Here is a 27,623-nt window from a genome sequence, read left to right on the forward strand (position 1 = left end):
CATCGTGCGCGTAAGAGCGGCTGCGAGGCCTTGCCTCTCACACAAATCAAAACTTGACTGGCTGTGGTTGAAGCCACAAGGGCTTACGGCCCCAAAGATCCGAAAAGAGTAAAGTGCAACTGATGATGCAGGGTGGAAATCCATACTGAATTGGAGGTTGACGCGCCTGCTTGGTCAAAAGGTTTCGACCGTTTTCCTCGGACACTTGCGAAAAATTTCTCCGGCGTCTGTGTCATACTCGAGTTGGATGTAGAGGTAACCGACCCGACAAAGCCTTTCCCCTACACGCGTGAGCGCTAATTCACTCACGATTTCCTCCGTTGAGTTATTCTTCTGCATGAGTATAGGCAACTAGTAGAGTTCCTCAAATCCAGTTTCTGTTGTATCAAATTCAATTGAAGCCTTGTCATCGTGCACATGGCAGTATGCATCGATGTCAAGGGGATTCCCAAGGTCTTTGGGTTGGGCCTGCGGCCATAATGTATGCACTCCATCCGATTCCAGTCTGCGGACTACAATCACAGCGTTCAAGACCAGAACTCCATCGAATATCTCTCCTGCATCGTCTTTCACTGATGTAGTTGTCGCGTGTTCTACGTAAACCAACAGATGAACGGGCTTTGAAGAATTCCCGTGATATGGCTCGAAGCCGACTTCTCTCTCAATGGAAGCCCATAACCAGGATGGTGCACGGTATCCTGGCCGCGGGAAACCCACGACGACCTTGGGCGCCCACAAGAGGCTGATCGGGAGCGTTGCTTTCCAAATTCCAGCGAGTTATATCTCTAAATCGTGTGGGGCGGCATCGTTAAGACTCTGTGGCCGGGGACGAAGTTGCTGAAGCTTGGATTTCACGTCATTCGCGATGCCTGCTACCGAATAATATTCAACAACATCAGTCCAATCGTTGAATAAGTCTTTGCCGGGGCCCTCGTAGCTAGCGATGCGACCTCCGGGGGTTGTTTTGCTGAAGAGGCGCTTCCAGGTATGATTTCTGTCGACTTGGCTGGCCCAGTAATCATAATCATCACATGAATCCGCAGGGAAGACCTTGCAACTTGTGTATGTGTTGCATTCCCAGAACAACTGGGTTTTCCCGAAGTGAACAGTTCTGAGAGCCAGCAAGCGTTCTTGCAGGATCCAGCCACGTTGGCAGATTGATCCTTCTCCGAAAGATTGATGAAGATGAGATGCAATAAAACCTTTGTAGGCGAAAGGCCGGGGATGTTGAGGAGTCCCGAGGTTTGGGTCCATCCCTGGTACCTGTGGTCTGGCATCTTCGCGATTAAAGAAGCAACCCTCTTCATCATCAGAGGAGGCATGTGCTGAAATATCCAAGAACGAATGTCGGTAGACTTCGTGCATCAAAGCAGATTCCCTGGTCCAGTCCTCTTTCGAGTCTTGAAAAATGCAAAGGCTATCAATCCAGAGAAATCGCAAGTCAAGCAAAGCAACAGTTTCGAAGGCATCCCTAAAAGTTTTCGTAAGCGAGCCTAGGAGGATGCCTTGTCGAAGCGCCTGAAAGGTGTCTGCCGAAAGCTTCAGTTTGGTGTCGGCTGGTTTTGTCCCCCAGCAATGACTGAGAGTCATGTAACGTATTTTTGAGTGGCATTCATGACTGAGTACCAGAGAGACAGTTTTTCCAGGATGTTTGTCTTTGATTTCAAGAAGACGTGATGGGATGAGGCCGGAGTAATGTGCCAAATTGCAGCGACTATGTGTCAATGAACAACGCTCTACCCAGGCTCGAAGTTGTTCGAAGGATTCGGCGGAACATGCCGAAGGCGACATGGAAAGCTTATGAAAAGGAATGGACGAATCTGATTTATTAGCGACTCTGAGAGATGATTTAGTGGTGGAGATCATGTACTCACGGCTTGACGGAAATAATTTATGAAGCAACCACAAGTCAATGTTTCGAAGTAGGCATCAATCGAATCTTCTGCCGGATGAATGCTAACAAGAGAGCAAACTTTCCGATTTTGACACAACGTGTCTGGGCAGGGTCCACCTTGACTGAGCCGCCAGCATACACAGCAACCTCCGTTGCAAGATTGCTGTAGTTGTTCTACGTCGATCTGATGCACGTAATGGTAAGCAAACGGGCTGCTTTCATCCACCTGATCTCTTGCTACTTCTCCAGACCTACTAGCATTCTCTAGGTCCGCCGAGGACTTGCGTGTCGGAATCTACCTTGATTTGATAAGCGACCGATCCGCCATGTATTGTCAGGATCCAATGTGCTCTCCAGAGAGTCGCAGCACACTTGACAAAACATCGTGGACTTTGAACCCAAGGGCATCAATTCGAGGATGTGAGAAGACTGAAATGATCATTGGGTTTCCAACACTGTAAGCCAGTCAGCGGGGAGGGGCACAGCTTTTGAATCACACGTCGGTCAGCGCTTCCAAGTGTAACCAATCGGATTTGCTTTAACAGGCGGGCAACATCCAACGAGGACGCTGATTAAAAGGCCCAATGAGAAACGTGCGAGACGTGGGGCGCATCATGGTGGAGCACTGGTACAATGATGCTTGAAGGTGGACAGTTGTCGCAGCCGCAATGCCAGAAGGTATCGCTCTCTTTCGACAGCCTTTGCCGCGATGCGACTGTCAGATCCGATGACGGCAACGACGGTGTAAGTGTTGTTACGATGGATGCATCGGCAATGAGGTATTCGTTCATGATGGAATTCAGCAAAGCCAGTGGATGAGTGGAGGGATTGTTGTGTGGACAGTCCAGTGGCCGTAGAGTGCGGTGGGGTCCAGGGTGTGGCTTCCTCCGCTGAGCCGCAACAGTGCTAGCGCCAAATTGGTATAGATCGGCGAATGTGCCTGCCCACCAACCCCAAACCTCAACACCGTCTTTCCAGGAACTCATCGTCCTTCCACATCACGCATACACCCTTTTCCATCCTACCGCAAATCATCCCTCTACTAGAGACTCGCCCAAACCGCATCAAGCTCGGCATGGTCAGTCGCAAACACGCTAGTATTGAGCCATCGCTCGGCTGCGCTCTCGCCAATAGAGCAGTGAGAAACTAGTTTGATGGTACTTCTTGCACAAGGAAAGCTGAGAGTGACCAAGCTATTAGGGACAATGGTGCAGAGTGTGGTCGGAGATGGCCCTCGAGCACTACCGAGAGCGCTGAGGGGCATCGTCGACAATCATGCAGAAAGACCCAAAGCAAACCGTCATATAATCGCCTGCTGAGGCATTGGGCTATCACGCTGGATCTTTGAAGCCGGCTACAAGCCGTGTCTACTCGGTATGGTAACATTTTCAAGGTTCCATGCCCAACACGAAAGGACTAGAAGCAGGCCATCTCGTCACTCTGGAAATTTCGTGAGTTTTCCTAAGCAATGCATCTGACTGATCACTTCCTGAGTTGATTGTACCAGATTCGGTTGACTGTGATCTTATCAAAACCATCGGGATTCGAAAGTCTCCAATTCCCGCCTTTCAAACCTCGGCAGTGATATGACATTTTTGATGATGCAGCAAGAGCCAGGGAGAAAGACCATCCTGTGCAGCTAATCCCTTCAAGCCAGGGCGTATGCGACTATGGCTAACGGTGTACATGTGGTATTTTTGGAAGTGTTTGGGACAATGAACGCTCCTTGCTAATGGTCTCAACCAATTAAGCGTGTCGCTAAACTAAAGTCGAAGGCCCTTAAAGAACAACAACCACCTTTGCGAAAATTTGGCCTTCAAAACCTCTCAAACCCCTCCACGGGCGACTTAACAATGTATTTGGAAAAAAAGTCATCCGCAAAACCATCGATGGAGCTCCTTTACAATGGCTTGGGTACATCCGATGATGGCCCAGTCAAGACAGCATCCATCAAAAACCTCATCACCAAAGCCCCTGACGATCGACTCACCATCAGTCGAGGCTTCGTTGAAAACCTCACTATGCCAGCCTCACGGAGCGCTCAAGTACTGGCTCAGTTCCAGGCTTTCGTGGAGAAGCTCCCAGTCAAATTCACTGGGCCAAAGGCGTCACTGCACTCGAGTCAGCCCAGGAAGCCTTGCATTCTGCTTAACCTTCCGGCCGAAATACGCGAGATAATCTGGAATCATTTAGCGGAGGGAGATCTGGTCACTCTTGAGGTTGACGACACAAAATTATCCAGACCCTTTGGAATCGGCCACTCGATGATGCGCAGCTTCCGAGATCGAACACGTCCTTGGTTGCAGTGGAGGGCCGATGGATACTCCCGTGCCAAGAATCGACGAAAATGCAACATCGAACTCCGCCGCGCCTATCACGGCATCAGCATCTCAATGCTCCTCGCCTGCAAGCAAATGCAACGCGAAATCGTCGACGTCTTCTTCCGTCACACAGTCGTCGAGCTGAATCCGTGGAGCCGAATGGTCATAGACTTTGATATACGCAATCCCAGAGTGCTTTTAACCGAGGCGCTCACGCCCGCGGGCACGACAGGTATCCTGACCAACGTGCGATTCTTGTCGACGATGCTGCGCTTCAATCCGGTCAATTCGTGGCAAAGCAATATAGAAGACATGTCTTGGCTCTTCCGGCTGCTCCGCCACTGTCCGCAAATCCGGGCAATCAATATGCTGTTCACCTTCACAGGATATTGGGACTCAGGCTACTATAATTGTGCGGACGGCGATCAGGCCGAGACACGGGTGCAGACTTTGGCGTCCAAGATCGTGGAGCTCCTCCCTACGCCGCCCAGCGACATCATGTGCCCGCGCCCCGTCAAGGCAATTCAAAACCTCATCGGGGATTGGATCTGCTGGAGGGCAAACCCAAAAGGCTGTTACTGCACCTGGATGGTCTCGTTTGAGTTCGATCCCAATGACGACGACATCCGCAATGCCTCGGACTATTACACCGACTTCTACGTTCCTGGCACACCCGACTGGTCAAACCAAATTGTATTCAAACCCCGTTCGAAGCGCCACAACAGAGGTGTCCTCCTCAACCGTCTCGAGCAGCACCTCGTCGCGCCGATGGCAATTCCTAAAAAGCGGTTGAAAATCGATCATAATCATGTACAGCCTGACGAGTTCGACGTGTTGTATGAGTGGAGGGCCCCCCCTTTTTGGTAATGCAATATCACTGATTCAAGCGGCAGTGAGGTGTACCCGGCGCCGCCGAGGCGCAGGCTTTTGGCGTCGAAATGGAAGGGAACGGGAGTGGAGGCGAAGGTCAGCAGCGCGAGGGAGTACTTTTACGAGCATGTTTGCGGCAAGATAAATTGAAGGATGAGAGGGCGTATTTTGTGCCAAGGCACGCCGGTCATCAGTAATTGAAGAGGGAAGAATCGCACATCACGCATGCGCATGGACGATGGCTTTAAAGTTTTTGAGCAGCATCTTGCTTTTGTGGAAGAATAATGAAATGAGACGATAGAATGACGAATAATGAATACAAGCAAGTAAACTCGACATCTTTGCTCTTCGATATGAGTGTGCAAAGCACACGGCTCATACCCAACCCACCAGTCTCAGTACACCGCATCCATGTCCAAAATACAATCGACCAAGCGAACAAGTGACCACCACTCCACACCTATCCAATATACGGATCAGCCCTTCTCAAACTACTCGCCTACCTACCCACTCGCCGCGCTATGCGCAGCCAGCCAAGTGGCAAAAGCAGCCGGGTTGCGCGTCTGCATGAAAACGGTGCCGGGCCCGGTAAACTTGCACACGAGGCCCTCGCCGGACACGATGCCCGACACGATGCCGCCGCTGGAGACGCGCTCGAGGACGTACTTGCAGCTCCAGGCGACGAGGTGGCCGTTGTCGACGATGTGCTTTTCGCCCTCGACGAGCTGGGTGGTGCAGAAGATTGGGTCAGCGAGTGGAAGGAGCAAAGAGGGGAGATGGGAAATGGACAAGGGGAAGAGGGGACACAAACATCTTTCCGTAAGATGGCCCCGAAACTGGTGATCCACACGATACCCGACCCGCTCATCTTATACACGAAGAGACCCTCGCCCGAGAACATGGCCTTGGTCAGACCCTGACTCTTGTACTCCTTAACGACGCCCTGCGTCGACGCCAACAACGCGTCTTTACTGACACTCCACGTCTCGTTGCCGCTAAGCCTAATATTAGTGATGTCGCCGAGGGCCTGCGGAGCCAGCAGCAGCTCGCCGGGCCCCGTGTACGTGCTGCTCGACATCTCGCCGCCGGCAATCAGCTTCTTCATGCTGAACTTGACCGAGCCCTTGAGCGTGATGGTCGGCGACATGGCGAACATGACGCCCGGCTTGGCGCTGACGGGGCAGCCCATGGCGAGTTGGATCGTGAGCACTGTGTTGGTGTCGCGGTGGCTGATGCGGTAGCTGCCTCCGTTGAATGTGCCCACGTCGTCTTGCGTCGTCCCCACGCCGACGAAGTGCGTCTGCGACGGCGCGCCGCCCGGCATTGCGCCTGGCGTGTTGGAATTCAAGGTCGACATGCGCTGCATTTGCTGCGTTGTCGGGGCTTGAGTGGGCGGTGCTTGTTTCTCGGATGCGTAGCCAGAGGGCACCGGCGCATGTGCTGAAGCCATCTTCTCGGATGGGTAGCCCGACTGTGGTGCTGTTTGCTGAGAGTAGCTGGGAGGATACCCTGGAGTGGGGGGAGCAGCGAATGGAGGCGGAGACGGGTTCGCGTGATGGCCTATGTTGCCTCCTGGTGCGGGGGGCTGGGTGTACTGTTGGACATGCTGATGTGATGCAGGCGGGGGAGTGCCCTGGTACGTTGCATTCTCGACTGGCTGTACAGAAGAGGCTGGTGGCGGTGGAGCATTGAAATGCTGCTGAGAGGCTGGTGGGCTTTGCGGAGGGGGGTTGAAGTGCTGCTGGCCCGCCGGTGGGCTCTGTGGTGGAGGATTGAAGTGCTGTTGAGAAGCCGGTGGGCTTTGCGGAGGCGGAGGAAAGAACTGCTGCGGCTGCTGTTGCTGCTGGGGCGGCGGAGGTGGTGGATAATGCGGTGCTTGTCCATCTGCGGCATGATCAACACCCTGTTTAAATGTTTTGTTGCAAATGCCTTGGACATCACTACCTTGCGGTGGAGCTACAGTACGGTTAGCCAGGTTCAATCTCAAAATAGAGCAACTCACGAGGGAAATACTGCGCCTGTCCCGCAGCAGCAGGAGGCAGATTGCCTTGCGACCCGTATCCCGACATTTGGCAGGCAGCTCAATCGCAACAAGGCTCGAGAACCGTTTTAAAGACAGTTGTTCCGCACAGCCTTTTCGCTCGTCAAAAGCAAGGCAAGATTCAAGCTAAGTCTGACGATGACGTTGCACAGCCTGCACAGCAGTCTGACTCGAAGCTCTCCTCTCTCTTCTTCTCCAATCAGATCTAATCGCTTCAGCTGTGGAGCAGCCCGTCAGCTCCGTGGTTTCTTGGACAGCTGCGCGTCTTGTCTGTGACAGGTAACGCTCTCGAGGCCCCAAAAGCGGCAAATGAGGAATCGAAAGCGCTGCGCAAGACTGTTGGAATCCGACGGCAATCGAGGCTGGTTAAAAGTGAAGAGAAAGAGTTGACGGAATGAACAACGCAAGGCAGAGCGTAGAAAGAACAAAACGACAGCGCCGAGTAGAGCAGAAGAGACCCACCTCTCTCACCACGGGGTAGGCATGCAATGTACGATTGAAAATCTGGTCTGCTCGAGCGCGACTGCATCAGCATACATATATGTGAGCCCCAGAGAGCGCCCCCAGTCGTCGCGGTAGCGCCAGCTCCCCTGCGGCGATCGCATTGTCTCGCTCTCGAGAACTCCTCCGAGCGGCAGACCAGCTCCGCGTCGTCTGCGTAAGCGATTGTTTTTTACGACAGGGTAAGGACCTAAGAAAAGACAGCGACAAAAGCGTGTCGTTACGGCGCCGTTCGCGAGCGAGGATGTGATTGGTCCATGATCTTTCTCCACGATATCAAAAACGGCCAGTCAGTAAATCGAACCGGCAAGCCGTAAAATTACCACGTCTTCTCCATCCCGGTCCATTCATAGCCACGCCTGCCGCGATTCGATTCGCCAGTGACCACGCACGCCGAGTCTGCAAGTGCAGGCGGCAAGGCGACGCGTGCGTTGATTGGTGTAAGCCGGCGCTTACGGTCGACCGGGGTGGACGGGTGGGTGGATGGGATGGGATGGGATGGGCCGGATGAGTGAAAGGGGGCCATTCGTCTGCCGAGGGTGGAGGGATCGAGGGGTCGAGGGGCAGCGAGGGCGACAGGGACAATTCTCCACGCAAATATTCTCGTCTCTGAAAGCGGCATCTTCAACGCTTCCTCTGCAAGCGCTTGTGCCTAGCGCTCGACAAGCATTGTCGAAAAAAATGCGGGGCACTGCAATGCAGACTGTCGCTTGACCACAGACGAGGCATGGCTTGAGGAAGGACATCACGAGAAAATCAAGCATCTAACCAAATGCCACTTTTGATTGCCGCCTATGCAGAGATCCGCTTCCACCGTTCCACTACAATACAAGTCATTCGAAGCTCCAAGGTGTCGAGGGGAACAGGTAGAATGAAAGAATCGGGAGCCGAATGTCATTTGGATGCTTTGCCCCTCGCAACACCACCGCCTCTCCACCATCGCAAGTTCCACCGGTCTAGATAGATGCCGCGCTTGCTGTCTGCATCGCAAACAGTCGACATGCATTCGGACGTCGCCCAGGAAAAGAAAGCCATCAAATCATCACCATGGCTTTTCCCCAAAGACGGACGCCCCAAAAATCCACTTTTGCAACCGACGCTCGTAGACTCGAAATGCCGATATCCAGGTTGGACATCTGCACAATGTGATGGAGAAGAGAGGGCATGTTAACCCTGTTGCCTCCTTCTCTTGCCGACCTGGGCCGAGAAACCAGTCTTGATGGCCGTGACACTGCGACGGGATCCGCACGAGTTGCAAGTGACGAAGTACAAACGGTTCTCGCCCTTGCTGAGTTCGGTATCCGGAGAGCGGCAGGTCTTGCAGGTGACGTACTCGACTAAAACAAGTCAGCATCACAAGTTAGAGATGGAAGAACCAGGGGTGTCTCACCAATGTAGCGCCTGAGGACGTTTTCAATCTGCTTTTGCTGGAAGCGACCCTTGATGACCAGTCGCCTGCTGCCGTCCACACTACCGCTGGTACCCAATTCGGCGAATAGGAACTGGGTGACATGCTCGTCGGTACGCTTCATCCTCTTGCAAATCTCGGCAATGTTGGCGAAAATGGTCTTCTTGTTGCCTTCACGCAGACACTGGGGCGGGGGAATCTTGTAGCTCTTGCCGCCGCTAGAGGCAAGGTCGGGGTGGTGCGAGTGCAGCATGGTGAAGAAGCGTGAGAGAAGCAGGTTGTAGTTGATGGGAGTCTGGTTTTCGTGGGCCCAGATGCCGGTGCCCTTCTCCATGTCGCCCTCCTGGACCTCGTCTTCATTGGGCGCGGCGTCGTCCTCCTTGTCCTCGCCGCCGGCGCCGGCCTCGGCCAGCTTGGCCTCAAAGTCGTCCGGGTCGACCTTCTTCTTCTTCTTTTTCTTCTTGAGCGCGGATGGGTCGAACTCGCCGTCGGCGGCCGGCGTCTCGGCGTCGTCGCCGTCCTTGGGCTTGCTCGTCTTCTTTTTCTTCTTCTTGGCCAGGTTGCTGAACATGTCCGTCACCTCGTCGACCGCCTTGTCGCCAGCATCGTGGCTGTGGCTCGCGGCCGTGTCCTTGTCGCCTGTCACGGAGCCATTCACGTCCTGGACCTTGCCGTCGGCATCAACAATCTGGGCGCCATCAGCGAATGCGACCGACTTCCTGGGTTTGCGCTCGGCGTCGGGGCTTTGCAGCTGCTTGAAGCACGACTTATCAGGCAACGTCATGGTAGCAGAGTGAGAGAGAAAAGAGAAGCCATGGACAGTAGAATAGTTGTGGTTGAGGAAGAATGCGGCGAACCTACCTCGGTGTCGGCCATGATTGCGGCGGGTGCTTGTGCTGGAGTCTCGGGGACGAGTGCAATGCACAAACAGGTGCCGGGTCGATGGAAGTTGGTCGGAGCGGGGGTGAAGGTGTTGTTTCTGGTGGGCTGTTGTGTGGAGCAAGAGGGCGGTCCATCACCAAAGAGGCCGCTGGACAATGACTCCAAAACTCAAAGCGAGCGCTCGGACACCCCGGTCCATCTCCGGCTAAACCCCGACGTGCCTCCGTCATCGTCTACCTACCACTGCCAGCCGGCATACCCCAACACCACTTGTGAAAGCTATTCGTAGCTCTACGGAGCACACTCAGTTGAAGGGCAGCAGGACGGACAAGTTATCCGCATCTTACTCAATCACCAACCCGACCACCACCAGCCAGCTCGACACGCTCCGCCCCTCCCATCTGCCCACCTCTCCCCCGCAACCGCCCACAGTACACCACGCAGCGACCATGTCATCAATGACAGGCTCAACCTCCTTTGTGGTGCCGCCCTCGCACCCGTCATCCACATCGGCCGACGACGACGTCGACTCGCTGCCCTCGTCCTCGACCGGGGACCTGTCCTCGGACTACGACGACAACGACGCCGAGCGCGAATGGCGCGAGAGCTTGCAGCAGCTCGAGCTGCTGCTCACCATGGTCGTCGTGCCGTACCTGGGAAAGTATTTCGGCCGCAAGTGCGCGTACTGGAGTGAGTACATTCTTGTCCTTTCGTCCATTGGCACGCAAAAGGGCGGTTGGGACTGCTGCATGCCATGTGGAAACCCGGCTTGCAGTCTGCAGTCACCCGCGGCAACTTTGATCGAAGACATTGGCTAATCATGCGCTTGTCGTGTGTTTAGGCTGGGCCAAATTCATGGAGTGGAAGTACCCGGACCTCGAAGTGCGTGTGTCAAGCCCCTCGACGTTCAAAGGCGCCGGCGCCGTCGCGGCTGCGGCATCTCTTTAAAAAGGTTCCCAAATCGGCCAGACAAAAAGCGCGAACAAGTTATTTCAGCAACCAATCCTTTCAATGCGTATCCCATCCGGAACCTTAGATGTGCTCGGACGCGAGGACAGCCCTGTTCTGTCTAAAAAGGCTAGAATACTGTACAAACAGACGGCATGCCAGGGGAATGACTGCCGGCTGGGCCCGGCGACGCCCCCCTGGCTTTGGCTACTTTCCTACACGACGGGAGAGAAGAGATGTGGGAAGCAAGCGAATGGGGAATAGTGGAGAGACGCTTGTTCTGCTGCATGGGGAGGATATCAACAGAAAGACATCGGCCGCGAATAGGCCGGATAAGGGGCTCGGTGTAAACACCCGCCACGCCGCTGCCCCACGAGTACTAGACGAATCTAGGTATGACAGGGACAAGACGAAAGAGGCGGAAGGACACGTCAGGAAGAGATTCCGAGATGCACACTCTCGAAGCAAAACAGAGCAGGACAAGAAGAACCATCAAATATTGCCCGGCTGTTGGACTCGGTCGTCTCAAAAGGCAACACCAAGGAAAGAAGTCTGCCTGAGGCGCTTCATTTGATGTCAATGTCAAGGCCAGCCAGCCAGCCAGCCAGCCAGCATCACGACTCTCGTGCCCACGCTCTACAAACAAGTGTTTGTCCATCAATTTACTTTCTACGAAATGAGTGACCTCTCTTGCTACCTCATCCATCACACTGCACCCTATCCATCACATTGCATCCCACGTCGTGCTTTCTTGCTTTCTCCGCCCACAGGCACCTACACCATCAACCTACCTTAGGCCTACAAATACATACCCACACGTACATCCTCCCTCACCTCCCTCACCTCTCTCGCCACCTTCCACCTCTTCTCTCCTTTCCAGTCGGTCCATCCACTCGCGGCAACATGACACTCAAAGACATCATTTCTCTCGGTTGACGGGAAGGGCGCCAGGTCATGAAGTGTGAATGAAGTGTAAAGTGTGAAGTGTCTATCTATTACCAAGCAAGCAAGCCACCCGCTTTACTCTGCTACTTGCTCTGCTCGCTCTGCCATTTGCTCTGCTCGCTCTGCTCGCTCTGCTTTACTACTTATGATGGATGATGGATTAAGATAGGGAGGTACGATACCACGCCTCCTCCTGTTCCTCCTGTTCCTTCTCTCGCCTCTTCCTGCCGGAAAACAAACGAATAGACAAACAGACAAACAAACAAACAAACAAACAAACAAGCAAACAAACAAGAAGACACCTCTATACAAGATAAGATAAAGCAAAGCGTATGTAAATATGTATGTACCGCAATACCCATCCATGCTACATGCGTATGCTCAACAAAGAACGCCGCCCAAACGACAAGATAACTCAAAGGCCTGTCTGCCTGCCTGCCTTCCTACCGCCATCGCCATCGCCATTCCATACTCGGTGTTTAATCTGATTCTTCCCATTTCACTCGTGATGCCTTTTTCTTTCCTTGCCTTGCCTGCCTGCGTCTTCCCGTCCTGTCCCTCCTCGATTCATTCGTGGTGAGTGCTTCTTCCATTATGTGGTTCACGACGCCACTTTTCTGCTTGTTTGCTTGCTTGCTTGCTTGCTTGCTTTGCTCCTGAGACTCTTCTACTTATCCTTCTTCTTCTTCTTCTTCTTCTTCTTCTTCTTCTTCTTCTTCTTCTTCTTCTTCTTCTTCTTCTTCTTCTTCTTCTTCTTCTTCTTCTTCTTCTTCTTCTTCTTCATTATTCCCTCCGATGCACGGACGCGTCGGCTGCCATGCTAGTGTCTGGCGTGTCTATCAGACCAGAATGGACGCCGTGAGTGGCGTGGGCGGGGAAGTCAGGATGGAAAGAGGGGGTTGGGTTGGGTGGGGTGGGTGTCTGTCTGTTTTCTGGGTGCACCACGTCCATCCGGCAGACTTTTGTATTCAAGCATGGCATGGCGCAAGGTTCGCGTCGGGGTTGAAACCACACGCCGTATTCCCGTCGTCTTCCCACAAAGAAGTGTTGGCGCCTTCTTCCTCTTGGAAGCCAAGTTGAGTGCCAGCGGCTGGCTGGCTGCCCTACGACCAAGACCGCTTCACCACCACAATGCGGCAGCAGAGCAGGGCAGAGCAACTTCACTACTCGCCCTCGCGATGCTCAGTAACAAGCTCGACATCCTTGACCGGATGCACAAGCGCCGCCCTCAAACACATTCTCCCCTCACCCCACACCTCCTCGTGCTCGCCGCCATCATTATCGACCACATACCCGAGCCAGCGCCTCCACAGGTTGGGCGCAAATCCCGCGTTGTAGTACCACGTCTGGCCCTTGAAATTGTGCTGGCGCTCGTCCGAGAAGACGGACAGCCGGCTGCCGCCCGACGCGCCGTTGCGCCCGCCGTTCATCGTTGCTGCCAAAAAGTCCGTCGGCCACCGCCGGTCGATGAAGACTGGGTGCGGCGCGTACACGGCTTTGAGCCCGTGGTGCAGCGCCGTCGTCCCGGGCCACATTTCGCTGAACATGGTGCGCCGCCGTCGCGACGTGTCGCGGTGCATTTGCATCAGCAGGCGGCGCGAGAGGCGCGAGGCTGTGATGATGGCCGTGCGGCGCGGCGGCAGTTTCGAGGTCGTGTTGTAGCCAGTGACGTCGCCCGCGAGGATCCAATTCGTGCCGTCGGGGTCAAACAGCGGGTTCAGCGTGATGAGGTCTGCTTCTTCGCCCACGCCCCACTGGTACTTGTCTTCGACCATGGTGCGCGGAGGGAGCGGGTCATTTTCCGAGTCGATTTCGTCGTCTTCAGGGTGCTCGGGGCCCCAGATGGGTCTGTCGGCGCGTGGGGCCGAGTCGGCTTTGACGTCGTCGGGGACATTGGGGTCGTTTTTGGCCATTTGGTTCCAGATGTTGGATTTGGATGACGTGCCGTGCTCCGTCTGTACGCGCACCATATGCTTAAAGTCGTCCCAAGACCCGTGCTCCGTGGGAACGTAGAAGCGCGCGTTGCGCTCCCAGAGACCCTTGCGGGGCTGCTCGCGTGCCCAGGCCGACACTTTGTCGAAGAGGTGATAGTAGTGGCCAGTGTAGCGAGCGTCCATCTCCCAATGCCAGAAAAAGTCGTACTCTGGGTGCATGTGGGCAAAATGTTGCATGGGAAGATAGGTGCTGCGGTAGACGCCGTACACGGGTAGGTCTCGGTAGTTGGATTCGGCGAGGCCACCGTAGATGAGGCTCATTTGGCGCTCAGTCCAGAGGGTCCCCATTCCGCGAAATTCTTCTGGGAGAGATTCGTCAAGCACGCGCTGGTACGTCTCTTCATCTGACCAAATGGGGAGGTCATTGTCTTTGACATGGATCAGAAAGTGCACCTCGTATTCACCGCCAGAGTTGAGAGCGAGCTCCGTCACCAAAGCGCGCAGGTAAAACAGGTCCTCGTCGTCGTAGTGAAAGTCGTGCCAGGTGCGAATGATGACAGCGGTCCGTGGGAGCGTCTTCTTTGCTTGCCTCGGTTTTTCTCCGCTGCCCTTATTAACAACGCGGAAGGGCTTGGCCTCGCCAGAGTCACTTTCGGGCTTCTTGGCCACCTTTTCTTCGGTTCCCTCTTCCAAGCCTACGGGCTTGAAGGGCTTGACGGTAGCTCCCGACTCTTCTTCAGTCTCTGCTTTGACGGCTTCTGCATCTCTTGCCTTGAGCTTGGGCGCCTCTGGCTCTTCCTCCTCTTGCTTCTCTTCTTGCAAGCCGTGAAAGTAAAAATGATTCTCTGCTTGGCCAATATCCTTGGGGCGAGGCCCGAATCTGTGCTTGTTGCTCTCAATGCAGCGCTGCTGCACTTGGGCCCACTTGACCTCTCTGAAGTCAACCATGTCATCGTCCTGCCAGACTTGTTCGGCGCCCTCACGGTCGCCTTCGAGACCAGCGCCACTGCCACCATGCTTCTTGCTGTATCCCCAGCCGTATGGTCCCAGACGCCCGAAGCGCTCAAAACAAATGTCGTCGCGCAAACCAAAAATCTCGTAAGACCCCATGACGTTTTCGGGCGAGCCCCTCACGACGCCCGGGTAGACGCGGACCTGGGGCATGCGCTGCTTGGTCTTTTCGTCCAAATAGCATGTCTTGACTTCGGCGCCATACTCCCTGACGTATTCTGCGGAGCCGTAGGCGGGATACGGCGAAAAGACTTGCATGGGCGGCAGGCCATGGTCCCTGTTCCGCTCATCCTCAAAGCTCCATCCCTCTCCGCCAGTCTCGGAGCGCTTTTTGGGCAGCCCACGGCCTTCCTTCCCCCCAACTTGTAACAACTCGCTCGCGTTGAAACCAGCGCCAGGATACTCGGGCTTGTTGTCCGAGACATTGACGAGGGTGCGAATGCCGCCGTGGTAGCGCTTGAGAAAGGGAAAGGCCTCCCATGGTGGCGGGGGATCTGGCTCCTTGGCTATGCCCGTCTCGACGGCGAGATGAGAGCGGCGGCCCATGGCCGAGAGCCAGATGATGAAGAAGATGACGGAGCCGCCGAGGGCGAGGGCGAACCAGCGCGAGAAGCGACGGCGGGCGATTCGTGGATTCGGGTAAAAGGGTATCGAGGCAGTTTGTGCGGCGGCGGCAGACAGGCTCTGCTTGCGCTTGATCGAGTTGGAGCGGTGGCGGTATCCCGAGGGAGCATTTTGCGGCATCATCATCGGCTGCATGACGCCAGAGCCGTAGGTCGAGGGCGAGCTGTGGACGGACGAGTCGTTGTAGTCGGACTCGTCCTTTTCAAGACCGTAGGCCTCATCGGGATCGTCGAGATAGCTGTTGCCGCCGGGCAGCGGGTCGTAGGGGCGCAAAGTGCGCTTTGCGTTGCGGAAAAAATTGGAGGCGGGCATTACGTCGGTCGTGACATGAGGGGAAGGAGCAAGTGGTGGCTTGTTATAGCGGTAGAGGCTAGGAGGCGGGAGGCGGCGAGAAGGCGGCGCGGAGGGAGCAGAAGGTGGTTTCGGAAAATGGGATCCCAGGCGGAAGGGTTTCAGGAGGGGTGAAGGAGCAAGATGGATTGGATTGATTGAACCGCACGAGGCTAGGTGAAGATGGTGCCACCGGAGAGCAGAAGAGCAGCATGTGGTTGTTTTTGTTGTGGCAGAGAGGTGGGTGGGTACAGCGCTGCAAGCGTCCAGACAGCGGCACCGCAGCATCTGGTCGACGGCGAGTGCCTGAGGTGGTGTCGTCAAACCCTGGCAGAGTCCGTGCGCATGCATATGGTGTTTCCCAGGGCAACTCTCTCTCTGTCTCTCTCTCTGTCTCTCTCTCTGTCTCTCTCTCTGTCTCTCTCTCTGTCTCGTCTCCTGCCCGGCTGCATGCCGACGACGACAAATATAGCCCCAGCCCGTCGCTTGTCTAGAACTACTACATTTGTACCCAATCACCGTCGTCCATCCTAGCCTAGCCCAGCCCAGTCCAATCCAACCCAATCCTCACTTCTTCGCCTTCTTGCTCTTCGCTCCACCACCGCTCTCCTGCTCGTCTCCACCCCGCTTCGATCCCGCGCTCAAACGCGAGCTCTTGCGCGTGCCCTCACGCGCCACCTTTTCCGGCTTCTTTGCTCGCTCCTCGCCCTTTTTGGGTCTGCCGCCCTTGGTCTTCTTAGCCGGCTCTTTCTCGTCCTTCTTGCCCACGGCCTTTTTACTAGTGTTGGCCTTGGGCTTCTCTCGCGACTCGTCGTCGTCGTCGTCGTCGTCGTCGTCCGTCGCCGCGGCACCACTACCGTCGTCGTCATCCTTTTTCTCGGCCGGCTGTTGTTCGCTTTCCTGGTCGTTTTTGCCCTCGTCGTCTTTTTCCTTCTGCGCCTCCTTGGCCTTTTTGCGCCCGCTCTTTTTCTCTGCAGCGCCCTTCTTGGGCTCGTTCTTGGATCCTGCTTCATTTTCGTAGCCCCCGCCGCGCTTTTCGTATTCTTTCGACAGTTTGGATGCCTGTGAATTGCGCGTTAGTGACTTGTTCGATACCCATCGAAACCGCGCTCTAAAAAAAGACCATGTATAACTTACCTTCCATGCAGACCATTGGCCTTTGCCGCCGCCGTCCTTGTTCGGCTCGTCCTGAACATCTGCCTGGCATTAGCCTGCGTCGCGACGCGCATGAGAAAAGGACGACGCGTACCTTTCTTGACCTTTTCGCGCAGTTCCGGATCCGTTGGTTTTCCTTTGGACGACGGCATCTTGTCGGGCGTTGCAATTGATGTACCGAGTTTGAGGATATCTTCGTCGTAGAGATGTGCGACCGCCGGCGGAGAGTGAAGACGGGCTCAAAGTACCAAACTCCCTTCAGCGATGATTCAAGGGTCCGTCGCGTGAGCAAAATCGTCGGTCGAGTCTTTCAAACCAGTCGCGAAAAAAAGATGCAGCGGCAGAAGCAGCCAAGTGAACACCGGCAGAAGAACAGGCGGGTAGGTAGCTATGTTTCCAGGCGCCCGGCACAGGTCGGTGTTCTGTGTAGGATGCTCACTGCTTGTTCCAGCCAGCCAGCCAGGTACTACTAGGTCGACAGGCAGTGAGTACAACATGAACCGAGCAAGCAAGGGCGAGAGAGCGAGGGGTCGCCGCCGCGCTTAATGAATGCAGCCGGTCGGCCAATGATTCGCGTGTGTGCCTGCTTTTTGCAGAGCTGAGCATGTGCGTGTGCTGTTCCTGTATGATCGTCCATTCCTCCACCAATGGATGCTGCAACGGTGTGCTTTGGACTCGATTCTCTCTTTCTTTTTCCATCTCGCTTCTACTTTTCTTTTGCTTTTGGAGTCGAGCCTCTTCGCTGCATGATGCCCTAGGTACCTCAGGTAGGTACATACATACCCTGTGACAACCTTGGCACCGTGTGTGTGTGACGTCGCCAAAGCACCGCATGTCCTCACTCGCGTCTCTTCTCTGAGGTCACTCACAACACAACGCAACAATGCCGCTCAACACCACAACACCACCACCAAACTGCGAACATCGCCATGCCCTTCAACAGCTAACACCGCTGAAACACCGTTACGCGCGCGCAAATGTAACAACGACGGTCTGCCTTTTATGCCGGCTCAACGTACACAGGCCAATCTAGTAAGACGTTGATGCTGGCACCAGGAGTGTAGTCGGACTGTCGTGGGCAGATGACCTGTAGCTCTGGATCGACATTTGGACTCGTATGATTTTTTGGGATGCAGTAGGATTCCGTGTTGGTGCTTTGGGCGACCGGAAATGGAAGGTGAATGCCTGCTTAAGAAGTAAGTGCGTTGACGACGGCGTTGGCGGACGCGATGACGGCCACGCCACAACAATGAAGCGTTCGCCTTCGCACGACTTCCTCTTCAAGGCTAGCAAGCTCTCGCTTAGTCTAGCGCCGTCGGTGACGTAGAAACTTCTTCTGCCTGGCTTGCAGACTGTCTTTCAACACAGATCTTAGATCAACGCCGCCCTCGGTGGCCTTGCGACCCTGACAAGCGACACATCCTACTCTGCCTCTTGTTTGATTTCCCCTCGTTTTTGTATCTCTTCATGAGCCAGGTATGCTCATCGAAATCCTTGGTGGGCGGCATTCGCCGCATCGGCACAGGCTTTATGCGTCGCCGGCCGCTTGGGGACTCCGGCAAGTTTCCCCCCCCCCCCCCCTTTTTTTTTTTTTCTCTCTCTCTCTTTTTTCTTGATTGAAAAGACATCTTGACTCTCTTGAGCATCCCTTGCATTTATCTAGTGTTTGTAGTACGTTAGATCTCTACATCTCTTTTGCTCAGCTTCTCTCATCACCCAGGCACAGCACTGTCACCTCATGGTGGTGGGTTTCAGTACACCTTAGGAAAAAGGTGGTATTTTTTTTGGGTTTCCTTCTCAAAATTAATGCGCAAATTTTCTGCGTACCCATTGCGTGCAGGACGATTCTTACTCTGACTCAAGGCCGCGTAGGGAGCATTCTGACCTTGACTCGACGCAGCGCAGGCAGCATACGCATGTTGGCCTGTGAGCGCTTTGGGATCATTCATACATGGATGAACTGGTGAGCGCGTAGAGAGAATTTATGCGCAAACTTGTAGGAGCGTAGGGAGGCTTCGCAAGTGCATTTGCATGAGCTTTGGGAGGCTTCGCCCGCCAACACATAGAAGGACAAGGAGCATGCGCACGTCAACCCATGACGCCATGTCCCATTAGTACATCGTGTGCTGTCAGCCACGTGGACCGGAAATAGGTCATCAGCGACGCGCCCAACGCATTCCAGTTGGCACAAAATCTTCATGAAGCCGTCTTGCTTAGCGCCTTTTGCGGAGTATATTAATTCGCGAGAGTGTGACTGCCCAGTAACCATTTTCACCCACCAGATTCTGCTCTGTAAAGAGCTGCACAGATTCGACATTCTTGGTGATGTTTACTACATACCTGAGAACTTGGTGGTTTTGGTGTTTTTCTTTGTCGAGGAGAGTCTTCTCGCTCACTCGACAAACTCAGCGTTTTCCCAGAGACAAAAATGTTGAGAACTTGTGTTTTCAATCAGCATTGTCAAACAATGCTGGAACTTTCCAGAAGCAACTTCGACGAATCGTCCGCCGGATTCCATCATCGGTCGAAAACGTTGTATCCAGGGAGAGGAGAGGGGAGAGGAAAGCTCAAACAGGAAATAACGAGCTCCTCCAGAGAAGCCTGGAATCGATAAGTCTAAGACGCGCATGATCATGGCACCGCAAACCAGCAGTAAGCTCGCCTCAAACCAAGTCGCAAGGAGACAAGACTCCCGCCGTTGTAGAGAAAAGCCGAACGCAGCTCAATCTTCTTATTTATCCACGGGCGCTCGGCACAGGGTCAGTCAGAAGCTTGGAAAGCGCATCAATTGTGGTAAATCAGCTGCGCAACAGGTGCGTCACAAACAGAGTCAAATTAAGGTGTCCCTGGGCACACAGACCTCGCTCTTGAAGTGCAAAACCGCGCCGTTTCCTTGAAGTGCCACAGTAGGTCGTCGGCTTGGATGAGGAACGCGGCTCAGAAACGCGGGAGTCCAACACTGCCAGCTGAAAAGCGTTGAGAAAGATGACTTGGTTGCGTTCCTGCCCAGGTTTCCGTGGACCCGCTCCCCTGAAATCTTTTTGGCTTATCTGGACAGCTTTTTCGCGAAACCATCGGCCGTTGATGAAGAACTACAATTTCCCACTGCGATGAGCTCCAGCACACTGCACTCATGACGATTCAGAATCAACGAAGGATTGCAAAAGTCCCTTGACTGAAATCCGTCAACTGTCGCCATCCCCAAAAGCTCCAAGTCATGTCCTGATGGATGAAGTGCGGAGGACAACCTCACAGTCGCACTTGTGATCTTTCCTCATATTTCACGCTTCAAACCGTTCTTGGATGCGCAGTGGACCAAGGCAGCATCATGCTCGTGTTATACAGCAGACAGGGAGGCCAGAGATTCTCCACTAATCGGCTGAGCAAAGAAACATTCCCATAAGCACGCGACTAGCCGCTGGAAATGTCAGCGATGCGGTTACAGGGTCAGAAAGCTGACGGAAGTTTTGATTCCGACTTGCAGATAAAAAGACAACATCCTTCAGCACCTCCAAAACCACTCAAAACAGACGGCGAATTGAATGAGAAGAAAGAATATTCTCCTCACATTGCTTTGTGTTTTCTTCCTTGTTTCCCTTTGCTCTCAGCCACTTCTCGCCTTGCATGGGAGTAATGAAGCACATCATCACTAATAACAACGCTCTCCAACGTCCTATCAAATCACAGCATCCCCATTGAGAAACCCAAGTCTTTCCGGTCACAGAGCGCCCAACCACCCAACAGTAGTCCCTCTTCACTCCATCGAACAGAGGCACCTCCACCACAGTAGCCGATTCCATCCTCATTGGTGCTCAGAAATGCGGCTCTGTCTGTCGCACCGTCGAGTCGCTTCCTGCAGGTTCTTTAAATATAGACGCTCGGCGAGCCCCGGGAACAGTCACGCGTCCTGGGAGCAGTCACGCGCGCAACCACGCGGTCGCGTGCACCGTGCTATACAGGACTACAAGAAGGACGGATTTCGCAGTTCTAAACCTTGTTCGATTCTTTCCTCTCTGTGCTCAAAATGTGGTGAGTTCTCACAGGACAGTGATGGCGGCCGTCATTGCAGAGACACGGCCCTCATCATCATCATCAGCCATAGACGCTCGTGCAACCAAGAGTCAGAGATCGAATCTAGGCATCCGGATCAACAAGCCAAAAAGCGAACTGTAAGTGTGCTTCTCTTTTGTGGCAGTCCTCACACCGCAGTTCGGTATCCCTCTCGCTGTCTCTCATATGCTGTCCCACCGATTGACGAGATCCAACACCCCCTTGGCCCTCTCTTGAACACTCCTCCTCCACATCCAAGCTCCGGCTCCGGCTCCGGCTCCGGCTCCGACTTCGGTCACAGCAGCCATAACAGTCACAAGCCTCATGACGCGCTGAAGCACATGCGCGATTCCAGAACTTCGTAGTGACCAAGAACCGCTAATGGACGCACAGACGACGTCCTCACCCTGAGCTCATAGCATCCACCGACACTCCATCTTTCTGTGCTTCGTTCAATGCGAAAGAAGATCGCCTCGGCCACGGATATGAGAACCTAGGGAGGGAGTCTGGGGTTCCCCTTTTATCCACGCACGCCAATCCTTCTGGTCCACCGAGATTACCTGTTCACGCGGTGCCGCACTCACATGCCCACCCACCTAGGTAGGCAGACAGGCAGCAGCAGCGCATGTGTCTCGCTGGAATGTGAACCCTCCCCCCCCCCACAACTCCCTCTTCTTTCTTTCGTATAGATATCACTACCCTCCGCCCCATACCCTGCTCCCACTCTTCAACAACAACAACAACAACAACAACAACAACAACAACAGCAACAGCGACCGGCAAGACCACTGAAGAGGTTTTTGACGTGGTTGGGGCGACTGCGCAGAACACTCTCACGACGCATTACTTGCGCCGCGCGTCCCGCCCGGCCGCCCACTCACTCGCGGAAAGTCGGCGAACCAATTGATCGGATCCGTTGTCCACACATGATGAAATTCGATGCTCATGGATGGTATGACATTACATTACGACCACGCTGACCATCATCATCATCATCATCATCATCATCATCATCATCATCATCATCATCATCATCATCATCATCATCATCATCATCACCTCGACTCGACCGCTGTGATTGTAGCTGCAGTGCTTGCCGCCAAACGCAGTATACGTACCACTGCGCTCACGCACTCGCTCCTGTACCGTACTGAGTGTAAGGAGATGAAAAGAAGGAAGGAAAGAACGAGAGAAGGAATGAAGTAGTTGATTGAAACCGACGTAGTAAAGGGGAAAAAGAGGAAGGAAAGGAAAGGAAAGTGCCAGGTGTGGTGTGGTATCTCTTAGCGAATGAATGGATGACTGATGGATGGTAGGATGGATGGGTATGTGACAATGACGATAATGAAATGAATGAATGAGAGGAGAAGAGTGGAAAAGCAGGAAGCGTGACCACTCGCATCAGTGAACACGACGAAGCTAAGGAAAACCAGACGATAAAACAGAAAGACAGTGTGGTGGAGCGCTGGTGGCGGTGGTAGCGGTGGTGTGGTATTATCGCATGCAACGATGGGTAACTCGACTCAGAAAAACAACGACAACAACCAAGTCGCAAATCAACTCCAACCACCGATTAGCCGTCCCACTAATCCCAAACCCAATCCGTATCCGTATCCCTACTTTGCGTTGTTTTATCCAGCGACCACAAGGCCAAGCCAAACCGAAACGCCAAAACAAGTGTCAGTTGGTCGGTCACCATCACCCCTTGCATATGATATACCCATGCCCCCACCTCCTCCTAGGTACTCAATGCCCGGCAGACGCCGCCGCCGCCGCCGCCGTACCCGCACTCGCACTGCTGCCCTTCCGCCAAAAGCGGCCACGGCCCCATTTACTCTGCTTGACGGGGCCGCCCTCCTTGCCACCCGCCATGCTCCCCTCATCCGCATCTTTCGTGTCCCCGCCCAACTCGCCCGCGCTGACGGGGCCCACCTCGATGAGCGCGCCGTCGCGGCCCATCTTGACAAAGGGCATGGGTTTGGAGTCGGCGGCGTCGGCCTTGTTCTTAGGTGGCGGGCCCGAGAAGCGCAAGAAGTCTGCCATTTCTGTCAGCACGCCGCGGTCGTCGTCGACGAGGCGCGCGTCGCGCGGTGGGTGCTGGCTGCGCTTCGTCGCCGTCGTGGCCGAGGTTGGCGGACGCCGGAGCGGCGAGCCGCCGCTGACGGCTGTGCCGTTGGAGTTGAGGCGCGAGAGGTTGTTGAGGGCGGAGAAATTGGTGGCGACAGTTTGGGTCGAGTAGGAGGATGAGGGTGGGGGGTTGAGGGACTGGGTTTGTGAGAGGGTGGCTTGGTGTTGATAGTGGCGCTGGTTGCGTTTGCCGTTGGCCGAGGCGGGCGTCGCCGCGTTCCCTGAGCGGATGGCGCTGAGCGTGTCGTTGCTGAGGAAGAAGGGCTCCGTCTTGTTGTTGTCCGTCATGTGCTGTGGCGGAGGCTCGCTGGCGAGGAAGTCGGCCAGGGATTGCTCTTCCGACTGGGCGAGCCTTTTGGATGTGCCGTGGCTCGAGAGTGCAGTGACGTCGGTGTCGTCTTCTACAAACTCCTCGTCATCGTCGTCGGGGATGGCATAAGGGTCGAGCTTCTTCTTGGGCTGGTCGGGCTTAATCGCGGGCCCGGGCTCAGGATCGGAGAATTCGCCCAACAGCGACAGCGGCTCGCCAGAAAAGACAGGCTGCGATGTGGGGATGGGAGGAAGTAGAACGCTGCGCGAGTCGCTCGTCTGATGCGAGTCTGAAAGCGACGGACCGGTGCTTGCGCACATTTCAAACTGATCCGAATCCATGGTACTGCGGAAAGGTGCAACGGCGCGTGGAATGCGGTGCTCTCCTGGCGGTCCTGGTGGTCCCTGGCGGATGAGGTCAATCAGGTCGTTGTCGATGTGCGATGGTCCAGCGGCGTTGCGGGGCTCCAGGTGGGTCTTTTTGTGGCTGCTCCGCGGAGGCATGCTTTCCTTGCTTTCCCTTGATTTACTTTCCCTGCAGAACGGCGAGGCGGGCCCGGAACCGTTTGCAGAGCTCTTGATCGACTTGGAAAAGATGTTGCCGGTGGTCGAGGTCGGCGTGCGAGACGTGGTGTCAGACACGGAGCGGGTCGAGATTGTTGTGTCGATGGGTTTCATCCGCGGCCCGCTTGGAGTTGTTGACATGAGAAAGTCGCACAAGTCGAAGGTCGGATCCGTCTGCACTCGTGGCTCCCTCGGTAACTGCTTCAAGCGTGAGAAAACTTTGGCTCCTTCGTTGACAGGTGTTGGCCGGCGGGTTTTGGCTTCCTTTTCGTTGTCGTCGGATGCACGACGGCCCGGGAGACTCACACTTCCTTTTTTGCTGGACGCGACTGACGAGTTGGAACGGCCAGGGATCCATGGCGGCTTTTGATCAATTATTCGAGGAAAGACGGTGACCTTGGCAGGGGCGGTTGCGATTCCCGCCTGCGTCTGGGCCTCGGCGGTTGCTCGTTCGGCTGCAGGTTTCGCGCTCACTTCGCGCATGCGCTCAGGGGTCAGCGTGTAGTACACGGTATCGGCTTGTGCAATCTGGGCGTCGAATTCCCGCGTGCGATCGTCGTCGGACAAGCGAGTTGGTTTGCCGCGCTGTCGCCCAAAGACAATGCTGGATTCTGACCCGCGCGATTGGTGATGGGTTGACGTTCCAGACGAAGAAACCGACGAGACTCGCTGCAGACCTGCACGCTCGACGCCCTGATCCGAACCTGAAGGGACCCGGTTGCGGCTCCTCGAGCTCTCTTGCGACTTGCGAGGAGCGCTTTCACGGGTGTGAGACGACGTACCAGACAGCGACGGTGGCTTTGGAGAGTTTTGGAATCCAGGCGTGGAGCTCGTCGCAGGGCGAGCGTTGGCCATGTGGGTTCCGCTGCTGCCCTCGCGCAAGCATTCCCCAGGTTGCTTCGAAGGAGCAGGGCCTGCATCAACGACATTGGTCGTCACCTTGCCCTCCGATACATTACCCATGGGCAAACTTGAAACATGCTGCTTGTCATTTAAGTTTTCCTTTCGAGCCGGCTCCTCCATTTCGCCGCTTGGAGGGAGCGGTGATGGCGGAGCAGCCAAGGCCACATCCGAGGTTTTGGCCAGACCAATTATCTGGCTGTCCGCTGATCCATTCCTCAGGTGCGATTTGCTCTGTTCCGGCGCGTCGAAAAAGATGTTCTTGTCTGGACCGTTCTCCGCGCGACAATCCAAAGCCTTCTTCTCCGACACTGTCGTCGACTTGCCAGACCTGTCCTTGCCGTCCGAGACGTTTGACCGACTGCTTCTAGACGACAGCCCTTTGGCGGATCCTGTCCGATCACGTTAGCCATGAAGCGATCGCGCACAAGTCTACTTGCCATTGGGTTCCATTGCGGCGGTTCCGCCCTCCGAACCCTTGATCGGCGACTGGTCACGAAACAGACTTCTTGGAGTTCCGACGGGCGGCGAGGGAAATGAGGCCTGCAAGGTGCTATAAGTCGAAATGTGAAGCGGTGCCGGCTTGACACTGTGGCGACGCCTGCGTTCCTTATCTTTTCCCTCCTTGGACACTTGCTTCCTGTCAGAAGCCACTTGGTCCTGGGAGTCTGACGCTGACTCGGCTGGGGTGACGAATGGACTGGGTGAGTTATCAGCAGTCTCCGGCGCCGGCTGCTTCTCCTGCGCCTTTGCAAGAGCTTCTTTTTCAATAGCTTTCAATTGCAATGATGGCATGGAGCTGCACCGGGATCTCAGCAGGGATGCCGACTGACCGCGGCCAGGGGTGAATAGCCAGCTCGTAGGGCGAGTTAAAACCGCACTACGCTTTTGGCCTTCCCTGTCGACATCCTCCAAAAATCTCTTGGCAGCCCCCGACTCGGGCAAGTCGGTCTCCCGGTGTTTTTCGTCGCCGTCTTGCTCCTTGATCGTGGCGCCGGCAGTCGAGTCAGGCTGTGCCTTTTCCGTTTCCTCAGTCAATGCGGTTGCGCCTGGTGCGTCTTGCGCGTTACCGGTACTGTATCGACGGTAACCGTGGAAGCTTTGGAACAGGGACGAATGCGACGAGCTGCGACCGGACCCTGGTGACGCGAGAGGCGTATTGTGGGAGCGAAGGGCCTTTTTCCACGTCCTCCAGAGACGGCCAAGGGCAGAGCTGAGCGCAACCTTTTCCATGTCGTGTTCGTGTACAATGACCCTTTCGATCGCGGCCTCGTCTGCTTTTCCGGCATTTGAGCGCCTCCTCTTGCTGCGCGCCCTCGTAAACGCCGCTTGACCAGCAACTACGAGCGTCTGTTCGGCAATGTATTCGACGACGGACGTGAGGAAGATCGCAGCAGCCCAGGACACAAGATTGCGCTCGCGAGGCGGGCCTCGATCAAGGTCGCCGGTCGTGTCTTGGTCTTCGGCGAGAAACCGCTCCTCGTCCTCATCCTCGAGCTCACCAAGTCGCGTGTACACCATGATGCGCAACCTAGTGCGCGTAAAAACGGCGTCCAACTGAAACTCGGCGCCATCTTGTCCTTCTGGGAACTCCTCGTCCTCGTCTCCCGCCAACAACCCAGACAATTCATCGTCAGCCGTGGACATGGCCTCTCGGGCAAGCCGCGGCTTCAAGACATCTAGGATGGCCGGCCTCACTGCGGTGATACTGGGCGACCGCGCCGTGCCCAGGACCGAATAGATCAACGCATCGAGAAAGGAATTGAGCAGCGACAGCGCTTCCTCTGACACGCGCGCCGATTCGGCAGGCACAGCGTCGGCGGTGGGCCCCAACTCGTCAATGACTTTTGCATTTTGATGATCGGTCACAATCTGCGACGCGGCGGCGACGGCGACGTATGCAGGCGGCGGTTCGCGCGGTGCGGGGACGAGCAAGGAGGCGATAGAGGAGGGCGACAAGATGGACTGGTGGTCGCTACTGACGCTGCCCGGGCGACTGGAGCGCCAGGAGGCGCGCTCGCTGTCTCCTTGACGGTCCCGAGTCGGCTGTCGGTACATGGGCGTTGGCGAGGAATGCGATACGGGTCTCAGGAAGCTTGATTGAAAGGTCAGCCCAATGGTAGGGCTCAGACAGGAGCGCGACGGTTGGCGACTCACGAATGGCAGACCGAGGGAGAATGTCTACAATTGCGACTGCACCGTCGCACAGGTATCCCGAATTCGCGAGGCGGGTGGTCAATCGGAGGATCGAGTCGAGGGCGCCGAAGTCGAAGGCAAATGAATGACGACGATGATGGTGTGCAAACGGGAAGGGCTACGACGGCATGGCTCAGACGCAACAGCAACGATGGACGTCTTCTTGTCTCGAGGGCGGAATCGAAGAATAGCTAGCGATGTGCAGCTGGTCAGGAGCTCGGGGAGCGGCGAGCAATTTGAGGCGAGGGGCAGCAAAAGGGTCTTTGCGGAGTAGGTAGTGCAATCCCCGTGTCGATCAGGGCAGATTAGAGTCGGCGAAGATTGTGGATGCAGCGGGTAGGGGGGTGGGACGAAAGATGGCAAAAGGTCTTGGACAAAAAGTTGGGACGAAGAGAAGAGAATGGCGGCAGCAGGCGTACGGATTGTGTCGCAGAAGTGGTTGGTGTTGTGGACGGGACCAGTGCGACGTGAAGCAGCGGAGAGGGCGCGCGTGGCCGATGCCGTCCAGTGCCTCTCCGTTAAATTAAGCCGCGACCATGGCGGGTGGTTGCTGGCTGGGGTGGCCCGGTGGAGCTGCAGGTCCCTTTGGTTGACCGAACATGTCGCAGAACAG

The 27,623-nt window shown here is 55.3% G+C and overlaps 8 protein-coding genes across 8 annotated transcripts; 2 read left to right on the forward strand and 6 right to left on the reverse strand.

Moving 5' to 3' along the window:
- Window positions 1-635: 635 nt before the first annotated feature.
- Window positions 636-2,175, reverse strand: IWZ02DRAFT_151998 (heterokaryon incompatibility protein-domain-containing protein). The gene is made up of 2 exons (XM_066761935.1): window positions 1,875-2,175; window positions 636-1,820 (listed from the first exon to the last, which is right to left on the reverse strand). The coding sequence occupies exon 2, from the start codon at window positions 1,789-1,791 to the stop codon at window positions 778-780; it is 1,014 nt and encodes a 337-aa protein (XP_066617772.1). The 5' UTR covers window positions 1,792-1,820; window positions 1,875-2,175; the 3' UTR covers window positions 636-777.
- A 1,414-nt stretch (window positions 2,176-3,589) lies between these two features.
- IWZ02DRAFT_152139 (uncharacterized protein) lies at window positions 3,590-5,410 on the forward strand. The gene is made up of 2 exons (XM_066761936.1): window positions 3,590-5,057; window positions 5,109-5,410. The coding sequence occupies exons 1-2, from the start codon at window positions 3,748-3,750 to the stop codon at window positions 5,233-5,235; spliced, it is 1,437 nt and encodes a 478-aa protein (XP_066617773.1). The 5' UTR covers window positions 3,590-3,747; the 3' UTR covers window positions 5,236-5,410.
- IWZ02DRAFT_465336 (tryptophan RNA-binding attenuator protein-like domain-containing protein) lies at window positions 5,325-7,651 on the reverse strand. The gene is made up of 4 exons (XM_066768451.1): window positions 7,088-7,651; window positions 7,030-7,041; window positions 5,897-6,969; window positions 5,325-5,810 (listed from the first exon to the last, which is right to left on the reverse strand). Exons 1-4 carry the CDS (start codon window positions 7,152-7,154, stop codon window positions 5,589-5,591), a joined length of 1,374 nt encoding a protein of 457 aa, XP_066617774.1. The 5' UTR covers window positions 7,155-7,651; the 3' UTR covers window positions 5,325-5,588.
- A 709-nt stretch (window positions 7,652-8,360) lies between these two features.
- On the reverse strand, window positions 8,361-10,042 carry IWZ02DRAFT_465339 (domain found in IF2B/IF5-domain-containing protein). Its single transcript, XM_066768452.1, has 3 exons — window positions 9,897-10,042; window positions 9,018-9,789; window positions 8,361-8,964 (listed from the first exon to the last, which is right to left on the reverse strand). Exons 1-3 carry the CDS (start codon window positions 9,909-9,911, stop codon window positions 8,795-8,797), a joined length of 957 nt encoding a protein of 318 aa, XP_066617775.1. The 5' UTR covers window positions 9,912-10,042; the 3' UTR covers window positions 8,361-8,794.
- A 324-nt stretch (window positions 10,043-10,366) lies between these two features.
- On the forward strand, window positions 10,367-10,865 carry IWZ02DRAFT_386888 (uncharacterized protein; the record flags this gene model as incomplete). The annotated part of the gene is made up of 2 exons (XM_066765498.1): window positions 10,367-10,607; window positions 10,759-10,865. 2 exons carry the CDS (start codon window positions 10,367-10,369, stop codon window positions 10,863-10,865), a joined length of 348 nt encoding a protein of 115 aa, XP_066617776.1.
- A 2,108-nt stretch (window positions 10,866-12,973) lies between these two features.
- Window positions 12,974-15,691, reverse strand: IWZ02DRAFT_472445 (uncharacterized protein; the record flags this gene model as incomplete). The annotated part of the gene is made up of 2 exons (XM_066768952.1): window positions 12,974-14,323; window positions 14,444-15,691. 2 exons carry the CDS (start codon window positions 15,689-15,691, stop codon window positions 12,974-12,976), a joined length of 2,598 nt encoding a protein of 865 aa, XP_066617777.1.
- A 477-nt stretch (window positions 15,692-16,168) lies between these two features.
- On the reverse strand, window positions 16,169-17,157 carry IWZ02DRAFT_152218 (uncharacterized protein). Its single transcript, XM_066761937.1, has 3 exons — window positions 16,959-17,157; window positions 16,847-16,905; window positions 16,169-16,771 (listed from the first exon to the last, which is right to left on the reverse strand). Exons 1-3 carry the CDS (start codon window positions 17,014-17,016, stop codon window positions 16,277-16,279), a joined length of 612 nt encoding a protein of 203 aa, XP_066617778.1. The 5' UTR covers window positions 17,017-17,157; the 3' UTR covers window positions 16,169-16,276.
- A 5,273-nt stretch (window positions 17,158-22,430) lies between these two features.
- Window positions 22,431-27,172, reverse strand: IWZ02DRAFT_152332 (uncharacterized protein). Its single transcript, XM_066761938.1, has 6 exons — window positions 26,972-27,172; window positions 25,255-26,909; window positions 24,697-25,206; window positions 24,221-24,387; window positions 23,030-24,112; window positions 22,431-22,680 (listed from the first exon to the last, which is right to left on the reverse strand). The coding sequence occupies exons 2-6, from the start codon at window positions 26,870-26,872 to the stop codon at window positions 22,546-22,548; spliced, it is 3,513 nt and encodes a 1,170-aa protein (XP_066617779.1). The 5' UTR covers window positions 26,873-26,909; window positions 26,972-27,172; the 3' UTR covers window positions 22,431-22,545.
- Between the last annotated feature and the right edge of the window lie 451 nt (window positions 27,173-27,623).

This window comes from Phyllosticta citriasiana, assembly GCF_038021145.1.
Source record: "Phyllosticta citriasiana strain CBS 120426 chromosome Unknown IWZ02scaffold_21, whole genome shotgun sequence".
NCBI classification, from domain to species: domain Eukaryota; kingdom Fungi; phylum Ascomycota; class Dothideomycetes; order Botryosphaeriales; family Phyllostictaceae; genus Phyllosticta; species Phyllosticta citriasiana.